This window comes from Perca flavescens, chromosome 15, assembly GCF_004354835.1.
Source record: "Perca flavescens isolate YP-PL-M2 chromosome 15, PFLA_1.0, whole genome shotgun sequence".
NCBI lineage: Eukaryota > Metazoa > Chordata > Actinopteri > Perciformes > Percidae > Perca > Perca flavescens.
The window spans coordinates 33,163,673-33,185,139 of NC_041345.1; the positions used below are offsets into that span (position 1 = coordinate 33,163,673).

Genomic DNA, 21,467 nt, shown 5'->3' on the forward strand with positions numbered 1-21,467 from the left:
AAGTCACATTTCACAGCTTTATGTTGGTGCTAAGAGTTTATTTACATTTTGACACAAATATTCAGGAGAAACAAGAGTTCATGTGATAAACACATTTAATACAACAACTCTGGAGAGGAGAGGGAGGGGAGGGAGAGGGAGGAGAGGAGAGAGGAGAGGGAGGAGAGTGAGAGGACGGAGAGGGAGGAAAGGGAGGAGAGGAGAGAGAGGAGAGGAAGGATAGGAGGAAAGGAGAGGGAGGAGAGAGAGGAGAAGAAGGAGAGGGAGAGGAAGAGAGTGAGGAGAGGGAGAGGAGGGAGAGAAGAGAAGAGAGGGAGAGGGAGGAGAGGGAGCGGAAAGAGAGGGAGGAGAGGGGAAGAGTGGTCAGATCAGAGGACTGCTGGAGAGAAACACCAACCAGTCTGTCAGACTGAGGACAGATTTATAAGGCTGAGAGACAGACAGACAGAGAGACAGACAGACAGACAGACAGACAGAGAGACAGACAGACAGACAGACAGACAGACAGACAGACAGACAGACAGACAAACAGACAGAGAGACAGACAGACAGACAGACAGACAGACAGAGAGAGAGAGAGAGAGAGACAGACAGACAGACAGACAGACAGACAGACAGACAGACAGACAGACAGACAGAGAGACAGACAGACAGAGAGACAGACAGACAGACAGACAGAGAGACAGACAGACAGACAGACAGACAGAGAGACAGACAGACAGACAGACAGAGAGACAGAGAGACAGACAGACAGAGAGAGAGACAGACAGACAGACAGACATTAGTTTAATACGGCACAGCATTTGTGAGCAAATAAAAATCATAACACTCCTCCATGACATGTTTTATCTGTTACACGGTGAATATTGAACTTTAAAATCAATAAATCACAAATGAACTTAAATCGCAAGATTTTGCAGAAACATCCCAATCAGACATCTTCCCCAAATGGTTGAGCCCTGTTAAAACGTTATGTTCTCTCAGTTTTCTGCAGAGATGGCAAAAGTACTTCCCATATTCAAGTAGAAGTACAGATACTTGTGTTAAAAAATACTCTGCTAAAAGTAGAAGTACTGATTTAACTTCTTTACTCAAGTAAAAGTAACAAAGTACAGACTTGGAAATGTACTTCAAGTATAAAAGTAAAAGTAGCCTTGTGGATGACAGAGCTACCTGGACCAGCCAAATGTTACGAGAGGTCAAGCTGAGAAGCTGCAGTCAGTGGTGCTGGTCTACAGTCAGTAGTGTTATTCAGATGCTATTTTTGGGGCGCATGCTTGGCCATAATGTAGCGTGTGCACAACGCGTATATACTTTGCTTCTCTCATCTACAGGGACATGGCAGTTCACATTTTTGCAAACCATACATAATTACAAAGAAAAATATTACTGAAAATGCATTTCAGGTGGATCGGTCAGGAGGCACTTTACATTACAGTCCTCAAAAAGTCCCAGCATTCTTTGTGGCTTGTGTTTTACACAACATTTCCATGAATCATGGATGTGTTGATGACACAAATGAGGAAATATTAGAGGATTTAAGGAGACGTGATGATGAACTACGGTGGGATTGGACACTCCGGCGGGATCTGGTCCGGGAGTGGCAATGCACAATGTGCTGGTTTTCAGCAGATTTTAGTGCTCGGGGGGGTGTATGGGTTAACATTGGGAGTTTACTTTGACTTTGTTTACATTCTGCACAAGTCTTCGTGGTCAGATTCTGTGTTGATTACCTCAGTTTGTTACAGAAACACTTCTCAACCCTAATAATGACAACTTCTACTGCTGGTACTTTAAGGATATTTTGGTTAGGATTCCTTAGTACTTGTACTGCAGTACCAGATGAGTGTGGGGGTGTTACCTTGAGTCCAGATGTGTCCAGAGGTTGTCCGTCCCTCCGTACAGAGAGCAGGCGGGATGCTCCTCTGCTCGGGTATCCCTCGTCCACCTCCAGCTCACACACCAACAACGCTGACTTCAGGTAGACGAGAACACGCTGAGACGGACGCCAGTCGATGGCAAAACTGGACACACACACACGCACACACACACACACACACACACACACACACACACACACACACACACACACACACACACACACACACACACACACACACACACACACACACACACACACACACACACACACACACACACACACACACACACACACACACACACACACACACACACACACACACACACACACACACACACACACACACACACACACACACACACATACACACACACGCTTTCATAAGCCGACGTAACAACAGCAGTCAGATCACCTCAGCAGTCAGGTGACCTTCTATTTCCATTCAGGAAAATTACATTTGGCCAATTATCATTTTCTGTTATGGCATTACAAAACTGGAAATTTACTGCCCACTACAATCAAAGACATACATACATATTCCACCTTTACAACACACCTTGAAACATGGCAGTCTGAGAACTATGGCTGCACCCATTAATCTGTCAGATGTGTGTTTGATGTGACGTAGTCATTGTTGCTGTGGCTCCATCTCTGCTGCCTGCCTCCATGTTATGTCTTGTATGTGTTTTCAATGTGGCCTCTTGAGATTCTTCCCCTTTCTCTTGTCTCCTTCGTATTGTATTAACTAGTGATGCACCGAAATGAAAATTCTTGGCCGAAACCGAAAACCAAAAAAAGAGGAAGCCAAGACCGAAAACCGAAACACAGAAAGAAATTAAGCCAATTATTAGTACCATTGCATTTATGGCTATGACTGTGTACTAACTTTACTAAAATCAAGGCATTGCAAATTGTATAAATTAATATTAAAGTTTAATTAAACAAATATCTAGCAGAAATATGGCTACAATCTGATAGTCACATACAGTATACAGTAGCCTAAGAACAGAATAGCTTACCTATTATTATTATTATTTGAGGCACTTTCTTGGAGGATTTCACTGAACATATCAGACAACGAGGGTCATGCCCCTCATCTGGTGCAGAGAGACGAGTCTGTCTTTCTGCGCTCTGATCTCCTCCTGCGCTGGGCGCTGCGCTGGGCGCTGCTCCGTGCGCGCTCCGTCTCCATGCGGGTTCTCCGTCTCCATGGCGGCCTGGATCATTTCTCGTGCACGCTGCTTTATTTCCGCATCCAAGTAATGATCTTTATAACGCGGATCAAGTACAGTCGCGATGAAGCGCAGAGGATCTGAATAGATCTCCCTGAAACGTGTGCTGACTCTAAGAGCGTACTTCTCATTGTTTTCACTCCGTGGTCCGTCTCAACCTCTTTCCTTACGGATCAGGTACTGACACACGTGCAGGTCACAGTTTCTGTTTGCAACATCACAACATTTTCGGCCGTATTGTTTCGGTGATAAAAGTATTTCGGCCGAAAACCGAAAATGCCCTTTTGGGCCATTTTCGGACGAAAATTTTCGGTGCACCCTAGTATTAACTGCATGGACTGATTTTATGCCATGGCCATTATATGTGCTTGTTTGTATGCCACATTGTATGTTTAACTCTTTTTGCATAGGCCTGCTGTTATTATAGATGTAATGTAATTCATTTTAATATGTTAACCATTGTATTTTAGGATGCCTATTGTCAGCTGCCCGGGGACTACAGCTGGAAATGAGCCGTTGAGGCTAAAGTTGCTCCTTTTACTGTATAGTTCATTAAGGGGGACTGTCCACGACATCAGAAACTGAGAAACTAAACTATGTACAGCTGGTTCAGAGGTTGTGACGTCAGTCTCAGCAGTGTCAGATTATTGATTATTGATCTGACAGATTTCAGTCTGATCAGAGCCGTCAGAGGTCTCGCTCATCATCACTGACTGACAGTTTGAGATCTTAAAACAGTAAATGGAGGTTTACCTGGATCTGAGTCTCTGGATCTCAGACAGCAGCTCTGATTGGCCAACGTAACACTGCATCACCTCCAGCAGGGCGGCACTCAGCGCAGAGCGCCGGCCAGACACGCCGTCCTCCACCAGACCGGCCGGGCCCTCCATCACCACACACACACACACACACACACACACACACACACACACACACACACACACACAGAGAAGGGTTAACCAATCAGCACAAACACACTGTCACTTTAGAAGGGTTTTTTCATGTTATGGAGGATCTTACCTGCAATGTGAAGCGGTCGTCATGGCTCCAGGTGACGGACAGCCTCAGTGGCTCCAGCTCATTGGACGACAGGTGCGAGCAAGGGCGTGGCCTGAGCTCCACACACAGCTCTGATTGGTTGAAGGACAGCAGGGTGATCTGCATGATGTCCTGTGCGGCGGAGACGTACGCCTGCAGCCTGACAGGTGGAGAACAGGAGTTAATGACCAATCAGAAGGGGGGGGGAGAAGTGACATAGATTTATACGTAGAAGTTGCCATTGGCTGGTGAGATGCGTCTGTGCCACCGGCTGTCATCCTGGGACTGACATCTGACCGTTTTGACCATAAAGACTCAGAGAAGAAGACTTTGGGTGAAATGCCAAACTAAGCAACATGGAAAACATTTCACAGATGAAAATGTGTTTAACAATATTTTACTGTTAGAAACGTGTTGAATTTAATATCACAGGAGGTGTGCTGTGTCTATGTGCAGGGTTTCCTTTAGGAGTTTTTTAACAGTGGGGGGCAGGTCTGTCCGACCAATAATGTTTCCAGATGTTTGATATCAGGACGATGAGATGACAGAACTGACAAGTTGAATGTTGGCCAACCAGCACGGAACCACCGCCGTGACGGTTTTGGTGGAGCTGTTGGTTTAATTGCCAACTCAGAAGTAAGTGAACGTTTTGATAATAAACTCCATCAACACAACAGTATGTGGAGTTAAACTGGACGGCCCAATCACCTCTCAATAGTTCTACTTGTTGTTAAATTGCAATGTGAGCGGCAGCCAATGGGGGGTGCATTAAGTCGGCAGGCATCTCAGCAGCACCTTTCCCTTTTTCTTTTTTGGCTTTCCATCATTAGACTCACACAAACTGTTAACGTTACCGATAGACGAACCAAGCGTGACGAAGAAAAAGAAGAGGCGCTCGATGGCTTTACATCATAAGCCGAACAGGGCTATGCCATTTGGGGAGGGGCCGCTCACTGACCCCCCGATATTTCTGAAAATCCTAGACATGGTTGTGACTGTTAGTGCTTTCTGATCAGCCAGATGAGTGTTTGTATTGAAATAAGAGGCTGCTGCAGCCCGCCGTAAGGGTTGAGAAGAGGCTGCACCGTTGGACCAGCTGGCAGCGGCTGCACGCCAGGCCGCCGGATGGTGGTGAAAGAACTTGCGATGTATTACTATTATCAGACCGGTCGTCATGGCCTCCAAACACTACCGGCCCACCGGGAAAAGTCACAACTCTCCCGATTGCCACCCCGCCACTGTCGGCAGGATCATTTAAAAGGCAACCGCGACTACATTGTGCGTCTGCCCTATTTCTGATACCGTGGCAGCAGAAATTTTGCCATGGTGGGCCGTCGCTACAAAATCAACATAGAGGAAACACTGTACGTGTATATGCAGCTATGTAGGGCCATGTTCCACCCCAACAACACGTAACAACACGTGTGTTTAAACTGAAACGGGGGGGGCACAACCTGCTGTGTGCGCTCGGTCTCTTCATCACTACGAGTTAAAGACACGTCTCTGCTGATTGGCTGTCAGCTGGGACACAGCCAATAAACCAGAGGAAACAGATCTCAAGGCCCGTTGCACACCGTTCAGAGGAAACATGGCGTTCAAGAGGGAAACCATAGCAACAGGCTGCTCACTGTGTTGAGACTGAACGTGGCCCTGGTGTGACTTGGTGACACTCACTCGTCTCTGATTCGCTGCCAGACCATCAGCTGGCCGAGCACCACCTCTGACTCTGCCTTCAGCTGGGTCAGCTGATGATCGCAGGACTGCAATGCATTCTGGGCCTTCTGCAGAGACTCCTCCAGCTGTTTACTCTGCTGCTTCTGAAGATGAGAGTGTTATTACTTCTAGATTCAATTTGAGTTTAGACTGAGGTCGTTTTCAGAGTGGTTGGTAGTGTTTTTTGTTTTGTTGTTAGTTTGTGTGTGTGTGTGTGTGTGTGTACCTTGCTGTCCAGCTGCTGAACCAGCTTTGTGAGTGTGTGTCTCTCTGTGTGTGTACCTTGCTGTCCAGCTGTTGAACCAGCTGTGTGAGTGTGTGTCTCTGTGTGTGTGTACCTTGCTGTCCAGCTGTTGAACCAGCTGTGTGAGTGTGTGTCTTCTGTCCTGGATCTGTTGACTTCTGTCCTGCAGAGATGTGAGCAGAGTCTCCGTTTCCTCCACCACCAACCTGTTCTCCGCCTTCAGAGCCTTCCAGCGCCTCCGAGCCCTGCCATCTGAATATGAAAAGGACAAATAACAGAAACAAGAACACAGTAGAAGCATCAACACAACAAGATCATCTAGAGAACTAAGGCTATGTTTAGACGGAAACAATCTCAAAAGAAAACGCAAGTGGTGTTACGTTCTCATTTTTCATTCCACATTTAGACAAGAGTTTTGGGGGGAAATCAAGTGTGTGAAATGTGATGTAGTAGGCCTGTAGCAATGCGTCGATGACGTTGACGCATCAACGTCTAAATTACGTCGACTTTTTTGCGTCGGCGCTTCGCCACAGCTCGCCACACACACGTGGGAGACCAAAACATTGCAGAATGCCCTGCAAAAAGCCTGAATAAAAGAAAAAGTCCTAAAAACCAGCTCGCCCTAAGTCATCGAAGGTATGGGAATACTTCAAATTTATTCCAAACGTAAAGGTATTTTGCGCTCTTTGCCAAATGGAGTTGGCATACTACACCAGCACAACAGCAATGTGGGAGCATCTGAAACGGAGGCACCCCAGTGTCACTCGTGAAGGAGATAATAACAACTAAGTAATAACGTTGGCTAAATTAATTTCATGTTTGTGTAGTGTGTTGTGTAGCTTGAGCTCTGTGTGGTGGTGCTAGGCTAACCAATGCATCTTAGCTCTCCGTGCAGTTTGTTCGTGCTAGGTTAGTAGCTAATGTTAACGTTAGCTAGCTACTGGTGCCCAGACAGTTGTGTTTAGCTAACGTTAGTTATCATCTAATGTTGGCTTGAATGGTAGCTAGCTTACGACTGCAGAACACAGCTATCTATAGTAGCTGACGTTAGCTAACGTGAACGTCAGCTACTAACGTAGCTCGAACAAACTGCACAGAGAGCTAAGATGCGTTGGTTAGCCTAGCACCACCAAAGTGCACAGCTGCTAGATCTAGCTAATGGTAGCAAACAGATTGCAGTAGCTTTTGTTGGGACTGTAAAACTGAAAACATGAATTTTATATTATGGAAAAACACTCTCAGAAATGTCTACACTGTGCACTGCACAGTGGTTTTTTGCACTACAACTTTTGAATAAGAGAGTTATGTTTGTACTGTAAAAGCGTAAACAGGCTGGCCTTTCATTTTGTATAACAGTAAAATAATTTTATTTATTTTATTTTGTGTAAAGCAGAAGATTTTTTGCTGTGCAAAACTGTTGTTTAATAAAGTATATTATTAAGAATGTTTTGGTATTTGAGATACATTATGGTTTTTATTAATCGAGCAACAGAAAAATAATCGTTATATTAATTGTCCAATTAGTCGTTAGATTAGTCGACTAATCGATAAAATAATCGCCCGATGAATCGCTTAATAAATTATCGTTTACCCACAGCCCTATGATGTAGTATGCACACCAGGTATGCACTCAACTTTGATTGACCACCACAAATCCAACGAGGTTTATTGACCATGAATTACGAAAAATAAGTGTAACAGTAGTGGTAATAAGTTGGTGTCCGTGGAGTGTAGACAGTTAAAAGGGACAAAAACATTGGAAAAAAGTGTCAAGAAAAGAGACAAAAACGTCAGAATATTTTCTATTTTGACCCGAGAGGACAACAAGAGCATGGTTGGGTTGGGGGAAGACAACACGAGGGTTAACAGGGAGGTAGTTCTTCAAGTAAATAGTCTCTCCATCTTTCTTTTGACCGCACCTTCTGTCTGTTTCTCTCTCTCTAATCATCTGTTACTATCCTCTGGATTCTTGACAGTGAATCTCATGTGTAGTGGTGGAATGTAACTAAATACAATAACATTTTTAAGTAATAATTCAAGATACTTGGACTTAACATGAGTGTATCTCTTTGATGTTCTTTACATTTCTACTTCACTACAGTATGTCTCACTATCGCAAATTCGACCAAAATTTGTAAGGGTGCGAATAAGATTTTTCCTAGGTCCCAACGTCCTCGCATCCGCTGCCTCTCCACGAACGAAGCAATGTCGTTTCTATGGATATGGTTTAATGTTGCGTTACATGACCCATTCCTTCTGTAAAGCCATGCCTGTGTTTGGATCTCTCCTCTGCGCAGCCCCCCCCCCCCCATTCACTCACACACGGCTCCCCTGCAACATGGAGAGACGTAGCGTCGCCGGCCCAAACTGCTGACATTTGTCTACAGTTGTAATTGCTATTAACACAGCTGTATATTGTTAAGTATGAGAGGGAAACCTGTATTGGTACAAGTGGTTCCGCTGGTAACTCTCCACAGCGAAAAACACATTAGAAGTTATTAAACGCAACTAACTTCAGTTGGTTGAGTAATAGCGTGTGAGACGGAGCCTGCTGGACCTGGGCGAGAGATGTGACCCATGGCCAGAATATCATAGTTATATAAATATCTGCAAACTCAGAAGGGCTGAAAAAAGTGACACATCACCCACCACCCCGAGAAGAAAAAACGATGAACGAACTTTATATATGATAGTTGATTTAAATTTTTTTTTAAAAAGGAGCCCAAAACGACAGTCGGCTTGTTTATTGCTAAGGCCACAGGGTCAACATTTAAATGATTTATAAAAAATGTAATAACAATAACTTATTTCACCAGTAAATTCCTGTTAAACTACAAAAACAACCACTTTGAATGCAGCACAAGGCTGGCAAGGCGAATTTCAGCAACATCTGTGTTGTTTTTCAGACGTCGGCAGCTACAGACTATTGTTGTAATCCTCTCCAGTGAAATACAGACAAACTTTTACACCATTTAGCTGTCAGCATTTTAATCGTGTTTACTACAGCTGCTAGCTAACGCTAGGCTAACGTTACCTACTGCCAACTGTAGTGTTAATTAGCTAACGGTAGGCTAACGTTATCTGCTGTCAGGTGTAGTGTTAACTAGCGTCCTGTGCGGCGATGTTTCACTTCCCTCTAACGTCCGTTTTCGGAGCATCAGAGAGAAGCGCAGGCATTTAAGTGGCACCTAAATAAGGCACCGAAATCCGCGTTGCTATTCGGTCCGGTAGATAACGTTCCGTTGCCTACAGATGCTCTAGGCTTGAGAGGTTGAAGATGGCGCCGCTGTGTGTGTCTCGCCGCTTACCTCTGTTGGATTTATTGTATATTTGCCTCTTTCTACTGTTTGTCATTCAAAATGTGTCACCTCTGCTGGTGTGTGACCGCCTGACTCTTTTAAGTATATGTTATTCTGCGGAGAAAGTGCCGATCTACGGCTCTGATGGTCAATCTACGCCGCCGCCTTTCCTGGTGTCCATACCGGCCTATCTACGGCGTCAGCCCTGCCTGCCGCTCCGCAACAATCGCCGCAGGAGACGCGGTAAGAGAGGCGGAGTCCGTGTCAGGCTCAAAGCATACCTGGCATCATCCTCCACCAGCGATCTGGACCGGTGGCTCCGGTCGACTATACCCAACTCCGAGTGCCCGTCTCCCTGCTGCTGCAACAGGAAGCGCTCAAAGCGAGGCTGCGAGCATGGGAATCTCCGCCCGATCATCCGTGCTTCCCAACAGACTGAAAGACGCTCAATTTGCATGGCGCTGATCAATATTAGACTTTTACAGTGGGGGAAATAAGCATTTGACCCCTTGCTGATTTTGCAGGTTTGCCCACTTACAAAGAATGCAAAAATCTACAATTTTAATCATATGTACATTCTAACAGTGAAAGACAGAATCCCAAAGAAAATTCCAGAAAATCACATCATATGAATTTATTAAAATTGATAACCATCTGATGAGGAAAAACAAGTATTTGACCCCCTGGACAAACAGCATGTTAATATTTTGTAGAAAAGCCATTATTGGCCAGCACAGATGTCAAACGGTTTTTATAGTTGGTGACAAGGTTTGTGCACATTTCGGCAGGGATGTTGGCCCACTCCTCCCTGCAGACAGCCTCCAAATCATTCAGGTTCCGAGGTTGTCGCCTGGCAACTCGAATTTTAAGCTCCCTCCAAAGATTTTCAATCGGTTCAGGTCTGGAGACTGGCTAGGCCACTCCAGAACCTTGATGTGCTTCTTCTTCAGCCACTCTTTTGTTGCTTTGGCGGTGTGCTTAGGGTCGTTGTCGTGCTGAAACACCCATCCTCGACCCATCTTCAGCTCTCTCACTGAGGGAAGGAGATGTCGGTCCAGAATTCCACGATACATGGCCCCGTCCATCCTCCCCTCAATACGATGGAGTTGTCCCGTCCCCTTGGCTGAAAAGCACCCCCAAAGCATGATGTTGCCACCACCATGCTTGACGGTGGGGATGGTGTTCTTTGGGTTGTACTCGGTGTTCTTTGCCCTCCAAACACGACGAGTTGAGTTGAGGCCAAAAGTTCTATTTTGGTCTCATCTGACCACATCACCTTCTTCCAGGCCTCTTCTGAGTCGTCCAAGTGGGGAATGGCCGAACTTCATGCGGGCCTGTACATGTTTCTTCTTGAGCAGGGGGACCTTGCGTGCGCTGCAGGATTTCAATCCATGAAGGCGTAGTGTGTTACCAACCGTTTCTTTTGTAACTGTGGTCCCAGCTGCCTTCAGTTGATTCATCAGTTCCCCCCTTGTGGTTTTGGGATGATTCCTCACCGTTCGCATGATCAGGGACACCCCACGAGGCAAGATCTTGTGTGGAGGCCCAGACCGAGGGAGGTTGGCGGTGGTGTGGTGCTTCTTCCATTTCCTGATAACTGCACCGACAGTTGCAGAGTTTTCTCTCCAAGTTGCTTTCCGATTCTCTTGTAGCCCCTCCCAGCCTTGTGCAGATCAACAATCTTGTCCCTGATGTCCGTAGAAAGCTCTTTGGTCTTGCCCATGGTGGTGATGTTGGATGCTGGTTGTTTGGGTGTTGACAGGTGTCTTTTATACAGGTGACGAGGTGAGGCAGGTGTATTTGATGTAGATAATTGGTTCGGATTGGGCCGGTGTCTTAAAGAAAGACTAACTGGCTTGTAGGAGCCAGAATACTTTCTGTTTGTCCAGGGGGTCAAGTACTTGTTTTTCCTCATCAGACGGTTATCAATTTTAATAAATTCATATGATGTGATTTTCTGGAATTTTCTTTGGGATTCTGTCTTTCCCTGTTAGAATGTACATATGATTACAATTGTAGATTTTTGCATTCTTTGTATATGGGCAAACCTGCAAAATCAGCAAGGGGTCAAATACTTATTTCCCCCACTGTATATTTTTAAGACCAATACTTTGGACTTTCTGTTGTTGACGGAAACCTGGTTGAAACCAGGTAATGACAGCGCCTTCTCGGAGCTCCTCCCCCCCAGCTGTTCTTTCCTCTACTCCCCGTGAGCGTTGCGCGGGCTGGCCACTCTCTTCAAAGAGGTGTACAGATGCAGATTATTACCTGCATCCTGTTATAACAGTTTCGAACTTCAGCTGTTTGTGGCTGATCTGGACTCTCCTGCGTTGTGTGCAGTTATTTATCGCCCACCAAAACTCAACAAGGATTTTATATGTGAGTTTTCTGAGTTTTTAGCTGATGTTCCTAAATACGACAAGCTCCTGGTTTGCGGGGACTTCAATATCCATGTGTGTTGTCCCTCAAACCCACTTGCTCATGATTTTAAAACTCTTTTAAACTCATTTGGTCTTAATCAATGTGTGGAAGGGCCGACACATCATCTTGGCCACACCCTGGATCTCATCATCTCATATGGGCTTTCTGTTTCACTCAGTGAAATAACAGAAACTGGTATTTCAGATAATTTCCCCATCAGGTTTGAGATTAGTGTTCCACCACCTGCTAGTAGGCCTATATCCTCAGCTTCTAGGCGACGCTGCATCACCTCATCTTCAGCTGGAGAGTTTGCTTCTGCTTTTGTGGGCTTACAGTTTTATGCAGAGAATGGTCTGGTATCTCCTTCTACCCCAGATAACATTCTCTCTGTGTTTCACTCCACATGCACTGAAATCTTAGACTCTATTGCCCCTGCTCGGACTAAAACTATTAAACCTAAGGCGGACCCTTGGCTAAATGACACCACAAGGGCCCTTAGGCAACACTGCAGAAAAGCTGAACGTAGGTGGAAGAAGGACAATTTGCATGTATCTCTGGGTTCATTAAGGGACAGTCTAGCAGCATACCAGAAGGCTGTGAAGGTGGCGAAGATGCAGCATCTCTCATCCGTCATAGCTAACAGTTGCCATGAACCCAGAATGTTATTTAATGTGATAAACTCTGTTGTAAATCCATGCACCTCTGCTCCAACAGATGTTTCAAACAGTACATGTGAGAAATTTCTCTGTTATTTTACTGACAAAGTTGCATCTGTCAGGCAAAACACCAGTGCTAACTTGAATGTATCTAGGCCTGCTCCTGTGCACTCTGCTGTGTTTGGGGAATTTAAGCCAGTTTCTCTGACATTGCTAACCGAGGTAGTGCAACACATGAAACCGACCAACTGTCCTTTAGACATTGTTCCTGCCAGGATAGTGAAGGAGGTTTTTAACAGCACCATTGGGTTAAGTGTTTTTACTTTTTTTAATTCCAGTCTTACTTTAGGTTCTGTCCCAGCTGCCTTTAAACATGCTGTGGTCAGGCCCCTACTTAAGAAGCCTAATCTTGACCCTACAGTGTTGTCGAATTTCAGACCAGTCTCTCATCTGTCTTTTCTGTCAAAGGTTTTGGAAAAAGTTGTTTTTATACAGTTACAAGCCTTTTTGCAACAGAACTTTGTTTTTGAAAAATTTCAATCTGGTTTCAGATCACGTCATAGCACTGAGTCTGCACTACTTAAAGTGAACAATGATATCGCCTTATCTGTAGATGCCGGGAATCCTGCTGTTTTGGTGCTTTTGGACCTCACGGCGGCATTTGATACAGTGGATCATGCAGTCCTCCTCTCTCGCCTTGAGCATGGTGTAGGCAACCGAGGCTCTGTACTTACATGGTTTAGATCCTATTTGGCAAATAGAAGCTTCTCTGTCATGATTGGTGACTTATCCTCGTCAACTGCTCCTCTCTCCTGTGGGGTACCCCAGGGTTCTATTCTTGGCCCCATCCTGTTTTCCTTATATATGTTGCCTTTAGGGGCTATTATAAGAAAACACAACCTGTCTTTTCATTGTTATGCAGATGATTAAAAATGTATTTGCCTATGAAACCAAATGACAGTGTTGCACTAGACTCCCTGCTTAGCTGTATTAATGATATTAAGTTGTGGCTTTCACAAAACTTTCTTCATTTGAATGAAGCTAAAACTGAGTGTATCATCTTCGGTACTTCAGATATGCCAGACGGTCCAGCTTTGAGTTTGGGAGCCCTGGCTTCATACTAGTGATGCACCGATGTGAAAATTGTGGCCGATACCGATAACCGATATTAATATTGCTGTTATGGCCGATACCGATATTTACCGATGTCGATATCTCTGTATAGAACACATTTTTTATGATAATCAAATAAGGAACTATTTTCCAAAAGGCATTTTTTTTTACTTTTGTGATTTATTTTCAGAAATCAAGGATATTGGGCACCTTTACCTGTGTGCAAAATATGACATGTGACACATCAGATTTTCAGAAGAAAAAATAAATATTTATATAAAAATACATTTTTAAAAGGATACAAGTGTGTCCTGAATTCACACTATGAATAAGCCAACCCTAAGTATTCACAATAAACATCTAACTCACTTGAGACCAAGTCACTGTATTCTGTGAACATTGTACAACTTTAAAGTACAGTAGTAGGCCTTAAATGGCCAAAGCCAAAAGTATTGAAAGAGGTAAAATGTGAAAATGGAGCCAGAACAAACTGGACTGAACAGACACTGGCTTTTGCAGTCTGAACTGGAAGTACAGTAACTGCCAAGTACTTAAAGGTTAGGCCTAACCCTTGAAATTATAGAAATTGGTGCCTTCTAGGCCGAGATAAGCCAGAAAATGTGTTTTTTGCTCATATGAATGAAAGACACCAAATCCCAGAATGCACTTGCTTTGCTGCTTAGACTCTACTCCCAAGCCACATCCACCTACAGACCGACAGTGAGGCAGCATTCAACTCAACCCAAATGTGTTTTATTGTCATTTCAACCATATACACAAAACAACATTTCACCGTGGCTGTAATGGTTACACATTTAAAATATATAAAAACGACATACAAAACAGGTGTATACAGTCAACCAAGCGCTAATGCTAGTATGCATGTTAGCTTTCCACCTAGCTAGGTCCAGCGCCCGTTTGCGTTTCACCGCTGAGAATGTCCCCCCATGATCGCGGCTGCTGCCCACTCCGGCCGCCGCTGCTATCCACTTCGGCCGCCGCTGCTGCCCGCTGGTCAAACTAACCTGTACGGCGGGCCGCAGCAACCGAACAGCAACCTCTTATTTTCCGAACATTCATCTCTCCCCCGCCCACCGAGAGCTGGTGGTCTACTAAAGTTTCCAGTGTCCAACTTCGCCGCAGATTCCGTCTGCAAAAACCAACATCCCCGCCCACACTTTTTCTTCTTCTTCTTCTGATTTCAGCAGTATAGACGCTGTTAAGCGTATTACTGCCCTCCACAGGTCAGATTTAAATCTAAATTCTCACACGCTCACATCTAAGCCTACACACGTCAAATACACAGGAATGATTCACATTGGCCCTATTCATCGGCCCTATTTTGACATCGGAACGATACCGATGTGTAAAAAAATTACCATATCTGCCGATATTATATCGGCGGCCGATATATCGTGCACCACTACTTCATACCTTAAGCCTGCTGTCAAAAATTTGGGGGTTACTTTTGATTGCAACATGAAATTTGATAAGCAAATCAGCAATGTTGTTAGAATGAGTTTTTTCCAGCTTCGTCTCCTGGCTAAAGTTAAGCCCTTCCTTAACAGGCATGATCTAGAAAAGGCGATTCATGCCTTTATTAGTTCAAGGTTGGATTACTGTAATGCTCTTTATGTTGGTCTGAATCAGACCACCATCTCACGACTCCAACTTGTACAGAATGCTGCTGCTCGCTTTTTAACAAATACGTCTAGACGCGCACACATCACTCCTGTTCTCTATAACCTACATTGGCTCCCTGTGCGTTTTAGAATCAATTTCAAGATTTTATTGTTTGTTTTTAAGGCCTGAAACGGCCTGGCCCCGGTGTATTTGTCCGATATCTTAACACTGCGTGAGCACAACCGGTCCTTGCGGTCCTCAAATCAGCTGGTTTTAGAAGTCCCAAGGTCAAAGTATAAACGGTGGGGTGATCGGGCTTTTGCAGTTGCTGCCCCGAGACTCTGGAACAAGTTAACCCCTGAAATTCGGACGACTACAGATGTAGCACTTTTTAGGTCTAGACTTAAAACTTATCTGTTTAGAAAGGCTTTTAATACATAGTAGTGGTGTGACAATTTCCCTCTCCTATTTTCTATGTAACCTTTTCTGATTTTATTGTTTCTATATGTCATTCTTTTTCGTATATATGTTATATGATGTGTGTTTTAGTCTTGGTTTCTGATGTGAAGCACTTTGGATACCTGTTGGTGACTGTAAAGTGCTATATAAATAAATGTTGATTGATTGATTGATTGATTACGGTCGTTCGTATTAGCACCGGGTCTCGCCCCCCCCCCCCAAAAAAAAAACTCTTCGGATCTACACGATTTACGTGGATGACATTTTCCCATTCAAAACGGCGATTTTCGCCGAAAAGCAACAAGTTTGCAGGTATATATATATATATATATATATAGTAAGATGAGTGCTTAGGGACCGTCTACAAATTACAACACCGAAAAGAGATGCAACAAAAATATTTTTTAATTTAACTTTTTTTTTTAACTAAGTGCTGTAGTATAACTAGCAGGAGACAAGTAATAACTGAGGTAAGTTTGGAGACATTACCTTATTTAATCATTAAATTAATAAATATTTTCGTTGTATCTCTTTTCGGGTGTAGTAATGTGTAGACGGCCCTAAGCCCTCGTCTAACTGCAGGTAGCAGCAGCAAAAGCAGAGAGCAGAAGCCAGCAGGCAAGTGTTTATAAACTTCTGGTGTACTTACAAACTTTCCAATCCATCGTTTTATGAGTACATAACCTATTTGTACTAGTGTAGAAGTTTGGTATCATTTCGGGCATTATTAGTGGGATCATTTACGAGATACAAACGTGGGTCCATTAGCCCCTGCGCTAAGCTATTCAGCTAATAACGCTGCTACGCTAACTCTCCCAATGTTAGACCCACCTGAAAAAAGCTTCTGGGGGGGTGTTTGGCTCGAGGTCATGGTGCAAAGGACCCTAGGGTGAAATTACTCCGAACCATCACTTTAAAACTGAACATTTAGCCCACTTTGTTAAAAAATACAGAGCTCTATATCGTGTATCGCCATTCAGCGCTAACGGCGACGCGAGGAAAAATTTGGGTGCACCTAAATTTTATGCTGGTGCACCTAAATAAAAACAATTAGGCGCACCAGTGCAACCAAGGCAAAAACTTAGTCTGGAGCCCTGATGTATAAATAATAATAAATCCAAGACACAACACAGACAACTGCTGAGTCAGGGTTCTTGCACCTTTTTTTGGTCAAAAAACCCTGATAACTTGATCACCTGATAACCCTCATCATTTTATAAATTGTGATATGAAATTTCATTGTTAGTAGCAGGTCAAAAGATTTTGATATTGAGTGGGCCTGTGTGTGTGTGCATACCAGGTTGGGGGGGGCAGGGTTGTGTCATCAGTTGCTGGGCAGACTCCAGACCCTCCAGTAGAGACATCATGGAGTCCAGAACAAACAGCTGACGACCCAGAATCTTCTGGACACGACGGCTGTCCTACACACACACACACACACACACACGCACGCACACACACGCGCACGCGCACACGCGCGCGCGCGCACACACACACACACACACACACACACACACACACACACACACACACACACACACACGTACCAGAGTAATTATACCTTGTGTTCCTGCTAGACCTCCTAAAGTAAACCATGAATGTAAAGAGAGGCCGACTGACCGTCAGGTGGAGAACCATCCTGGCTGCTTCAGAACAGTCAGACTCAGAGTCTCCACAGAGATCCAGGAGAGAGGGATCACACAGCTGCACAACACTGAGATAGAGATATATATATATATATATATATATATATATATATATATATATATATATATATATATATATATATATATATATATATATATATATATATATATATATATATATATATATATATATATATATATATATATATATATATATATATATATATACACACATACATATACATATATACATACATATACACCTTCATGTTAACAACACAGTTTATTTAACTTCGGTAAAGTTGGACAGAAATTGGCAGATTCGCGTGTTTGCGGTTCAATAAATCATAAGCAAAACGTGTTACTTACACAATAGGCAGCTCTATCTAACCGTAGGAAGATAGACAACAAGCTACAACCCGGTTTTTATCCGAAAGTACCGTCTACATATGTGGATAAATCCAATGCATCCCTGTGAGCGTTCAGCTTTCAGCCGAGGATCTAGGGACCGTCTACAAAGAGCAAAACCGAAAGTGGATACAAAGAGAAAAATTCAACAGCTTCACGGTCATTGAGCCTAGCTCTTCCAAAATCACTCCACACATCTATGGCCTCCCTCTGAACATACTACACCCACTAAGTTGTGAAAATCTGGCTCAGCATATTTTTTATGAATTTTTATATGGGATAACATCCAATAGCTTCACCGTTAGTGAGCCTTGTGCTTCCAAATTTACTCCACACATCTGGGGCCTCCCAAAAAATATACTAAACCTTCTTATGTTGGAAAAGTAGGCTCAGCCTATTTTATATAATTTTGTATTGTGGATAACATCCAGTAGTTTCACAGTTAGTGAGCCTATAGCTTCCCAATTTACTCCAGCCTATTTTATATAAATTTTTATATGGGATAACATCATAGGCGGAGTTTGACATTCGAGCCAGGGGGGGCAACAAGAAAAAAAACTCATTGTAGCAGCTGAGACCTAGGGAACACTGCACGAGCACATATGGACAAAAAACATGCTAAACATGTTTATTTTTTTAAGCAGATTTGAAATTATATTTTAACAATTTAAAATAGGGCTGGGCGATATAGCTAAAAACTGTATCGCGATATAAGTGTTTCATATCGGTCGATATCGATAATTATTGATATTTTTTATGACCTATTTAAAATAAGGACCAGGAGAAAAATATATTAAATTTAAACATGTTTATTTTAAACTTAACCTTCCTCTGATTATAATCCCCTCAGTTATAAAGCAGGAATGTCAACACAACAATGGAAAACACTCAAATAATTAAAATGTAAACATAGGTCTAAAATCACAATGAACACTTAACAATTATCTCTTAACATTAAGGTGCAAAATTAAAGAATAAGTAAGAAATGCTTCATAAAGTGTAATAAAATAGTGCAAAATGTTAAATATAAGAAACCTGAGAAACTATTTTCTGCAGGTTTAGTGCTAGATTGGTAACCTGGCTTCTGAACAGACATGTCTGCCTCCGTTATTTCTTTGTAGCGTTTAGTAAGGTGCTGATGCAGAGTACCTCTCCATGGCGGTCTGCTGCTTGTGCCGTGTAGCATATGCAGATGTTGTTGGACGTTGCTGGCGAATACGGCTGTGCTCCAAAGTGTGAGCGCGGCTAAGGTGGTAAAACAAGTTTGTGGTAGTACCAGTGTTGGTGGGGACGACAGTCTGACGACATTGGTCTGTCTACGGTCAGACTCATAAAATCCCCAAAAACCGCCATACTGACTTTTGTTTTATCAACAATTTCCTCGCTCGCTGCGGCACTCACTTTCCACTTATCACTCCACGCCGCCGGTTCTGTTATTGAAGAACACGAGACAGCGATGTGGCGCAACCAAACTTGATACTGTTACATGATTGGCTGTTAGAGTGTCACTCCCTACGTTGCTAGGTTACCAGAGAGCGAGTGCCTTTGTTCATGCAACCAAACTTGCTTCACAATCTCTGGTTTCTTCTGATGAAGAAAAACAAGTTATCGAACATTTTATCGGCCGCATTTTCTATTGATATTGATTACGTGTCTATCGCGATACATCGTTATCGTTTTATCGCCCAGCCCTAATTTAAAACCTCGAGCTCAATTTAGTTAAAAAAAGTCCATAACACATAATTCTTGAGCGACAGATGCAAAAAATCCACAACAATCTCTATCCCCCGGCCGGCACACACACAGCCGCTCTTCTGCTGCGCTGGCTGCTGCACGCTTCTCTGTTCACAACGCTGCCTGTCGGGACTTCTGCTTAACGTGAAAAAACTTAACGTGGTTTAATGTAGGCTACCTAAACAACGATCACCAAATTTGTCATGGCCATATCTTGTAACAAACACTTTAGCCTGTCAGGCTATGGCGCGGAAAAGCTTGTACCTAAACAATGATCAATGATTACCAAATTGCTCTCATATTGGTCCTCATAACCACTGAAAACTGTCAAAAAATCTAACCAGAAATGTGGTGATGATTGATCGTTGTTTAGGTATATTAAACCACGTTAAGCTTTTTCATGTAGGACTTATAAAGCCCATGAGAACCGTGGGGAGTCAACCAACAGCTGCTCCGCTGCCCTGCTGAAAATGTGAAGCAGAAACGCTAAATGTCAGATAACGCTGCGCGAAAGAAAAACGTATGCGTCATTGTACCCAGCACTTCTGGAAATGTACTTCCGAATGCGTCTCTGTCCCCAGCACATTGCAAACCAAACTGACGCCCGTGGGCACGGCTGTGTTGGAGCACAATAGACAGACGGTGGCAGAATGCCCCGACACTTAAATTCAACTAACATGTAACAGTGACCAATACGTGTTGGACCTCCAGTCTGTTGAGATGCCTCTCCAAACGCAGAAACCAAGCGCAATCACACCATAAAACGTTAAGACACGTTAAGAAAAAAGATCAGTATTTTGCCGTAATCCAATTACATGAAAACAAGCACCGTAATCCACAGCGATCAGTAGATTCACAAACAGAGTCCCGGTGTATCCAGCAAGGCCTATACAAGCGTCACATTCACCAGTCAGCTCCAAACAGGTGAACGATTTGAACTTTGCCGTTTAAACAAAGAGGAATAAAACGTATAAAAGTCCAAATCTACACAAAACGCGCAATCAATTAGTAAGCGGACAGCAAATGTATTTACATGGCATTTAGGTCACCTTTATTGCAAGGTTGGCACGGTAAGATGTCCAGACTAGTGCAACAGTAATTATCGTTTTTTTTGCATCCTGCATATGCGTCGACAATGGTCTCAGGTGAGAGGCAGAGCCCTGCAAAAATATTTTTACTAAAGCAGTATATGAAATCACATGTATTACCTATCACCATTTAGTTGTTTTGTGTTTTTAAAGTATTTATAAAATATCTGGTTATGTCAGAAGTAATTATTCCACTCATTTTTAAAACAATGAAATTACCCGTTTCAGCTCCCAGGGGGGGGCAGTGCTCCCTCTGCACCCCCCCGCCGCAAACTCCGCGCATGAATAACATCCAATAGCGTCACCGTTAGTGAGCCTAGTGCTTCCAAATTTACTCCACACATCTGGGGGCTCCCTACCAACATACTGCACCTTCTTATGTTGGTATAGCTGGCTCTGTCTATTTTTAATCGCCATGTTCTCCTCCCTGCTACTCCACTACATATCCCAGGTTAATACAGTCCTTCTTACTCCAGTAACGTGAGTTAAAGTAGTCTGACAGCTTTAGTTACTTTACAGCTTTAGTTACTTCCATCCCCTTCCTGCATCTCCATATGTAGCTAGTTGTTAGTTACTGCAGTAGCTAAGTACTCTGAATACATCCCCCCCACTGTTAATTTACTCTGACTGAAAACTAACAGCAGATCATTAACAACAGCCGTTAGCTACGTTAGCTTAATAACGTCACTGTTAGCTTACTAACGTCGCCGTTAACTCTCATATTTTCAGCCGTCAGAGTTACACATTCTCAACCGTTAGCAACATGAAAACACCGTCTGAACGTTAAACAACATCTAAACACTCTGACCGAGTCGCAGACAAACGTTAAATGTGAATATAAAAGCGTTAAATGTCAAAGACTTACGCTTGGACGTCTGCCATTTCTGTTTTCAAATATCCGCGGCACCACT

General features: G+C 43.5%; 1 protein-coding gene across 1 annotated transcript in view; it reads right to left on the reverse strand.

Moving 5' to 3' along the window:
* Positions 1-286: 286 nt before the first annotated feature.
* The window catches only part of si:dkey-225f5.4 (uncharacterized), a 21,217-nt gene continuing 36 nt past the window's right edge, over positions 287-21,467 (reverse strand). The window contains exons 1-9 of the mRNA XM_028599971.1: positions 21,422-21,467; positions 17,301-17,394; positions 16,978-17,101; positions 6,204-6,361; positions 5,827-5,969; positions 4,135-4,312; positions 3,868-4,007; positions 1,862-2,024; positions 287-429 (exon numbers count right to left, since the gene is read on the reverse strand). The exon at positions 21,422-21,467 is cut by the window's right edge and continues 36 nt beyond it. Of these exons, the coding sequence (XP_028455772.1) occupies positions 364-429; positions 1,862-2,024; positions 3,868-4,007; positions 4,135-4,312; positions 5,827-5,969; positions 6,204-6,361; positions 16,978-17,101; positions 17,301-17,394; positions 21,422-21,438 (1,083 nt within the window). The 5' untranslated portion in view covers positions 21,439-21,467 and the 3' untranslated portion in view covers positions 287-363. The remainder of the gene's footprint in view (positions 430-1,861; positions 2,025-3,867; positions 4,008-4,134; positions 4,313-5,826; positions 5,970-6,203; positions 6,362-16,977; positions 17,102-17,300; positions 17,395-21,421) is intronic.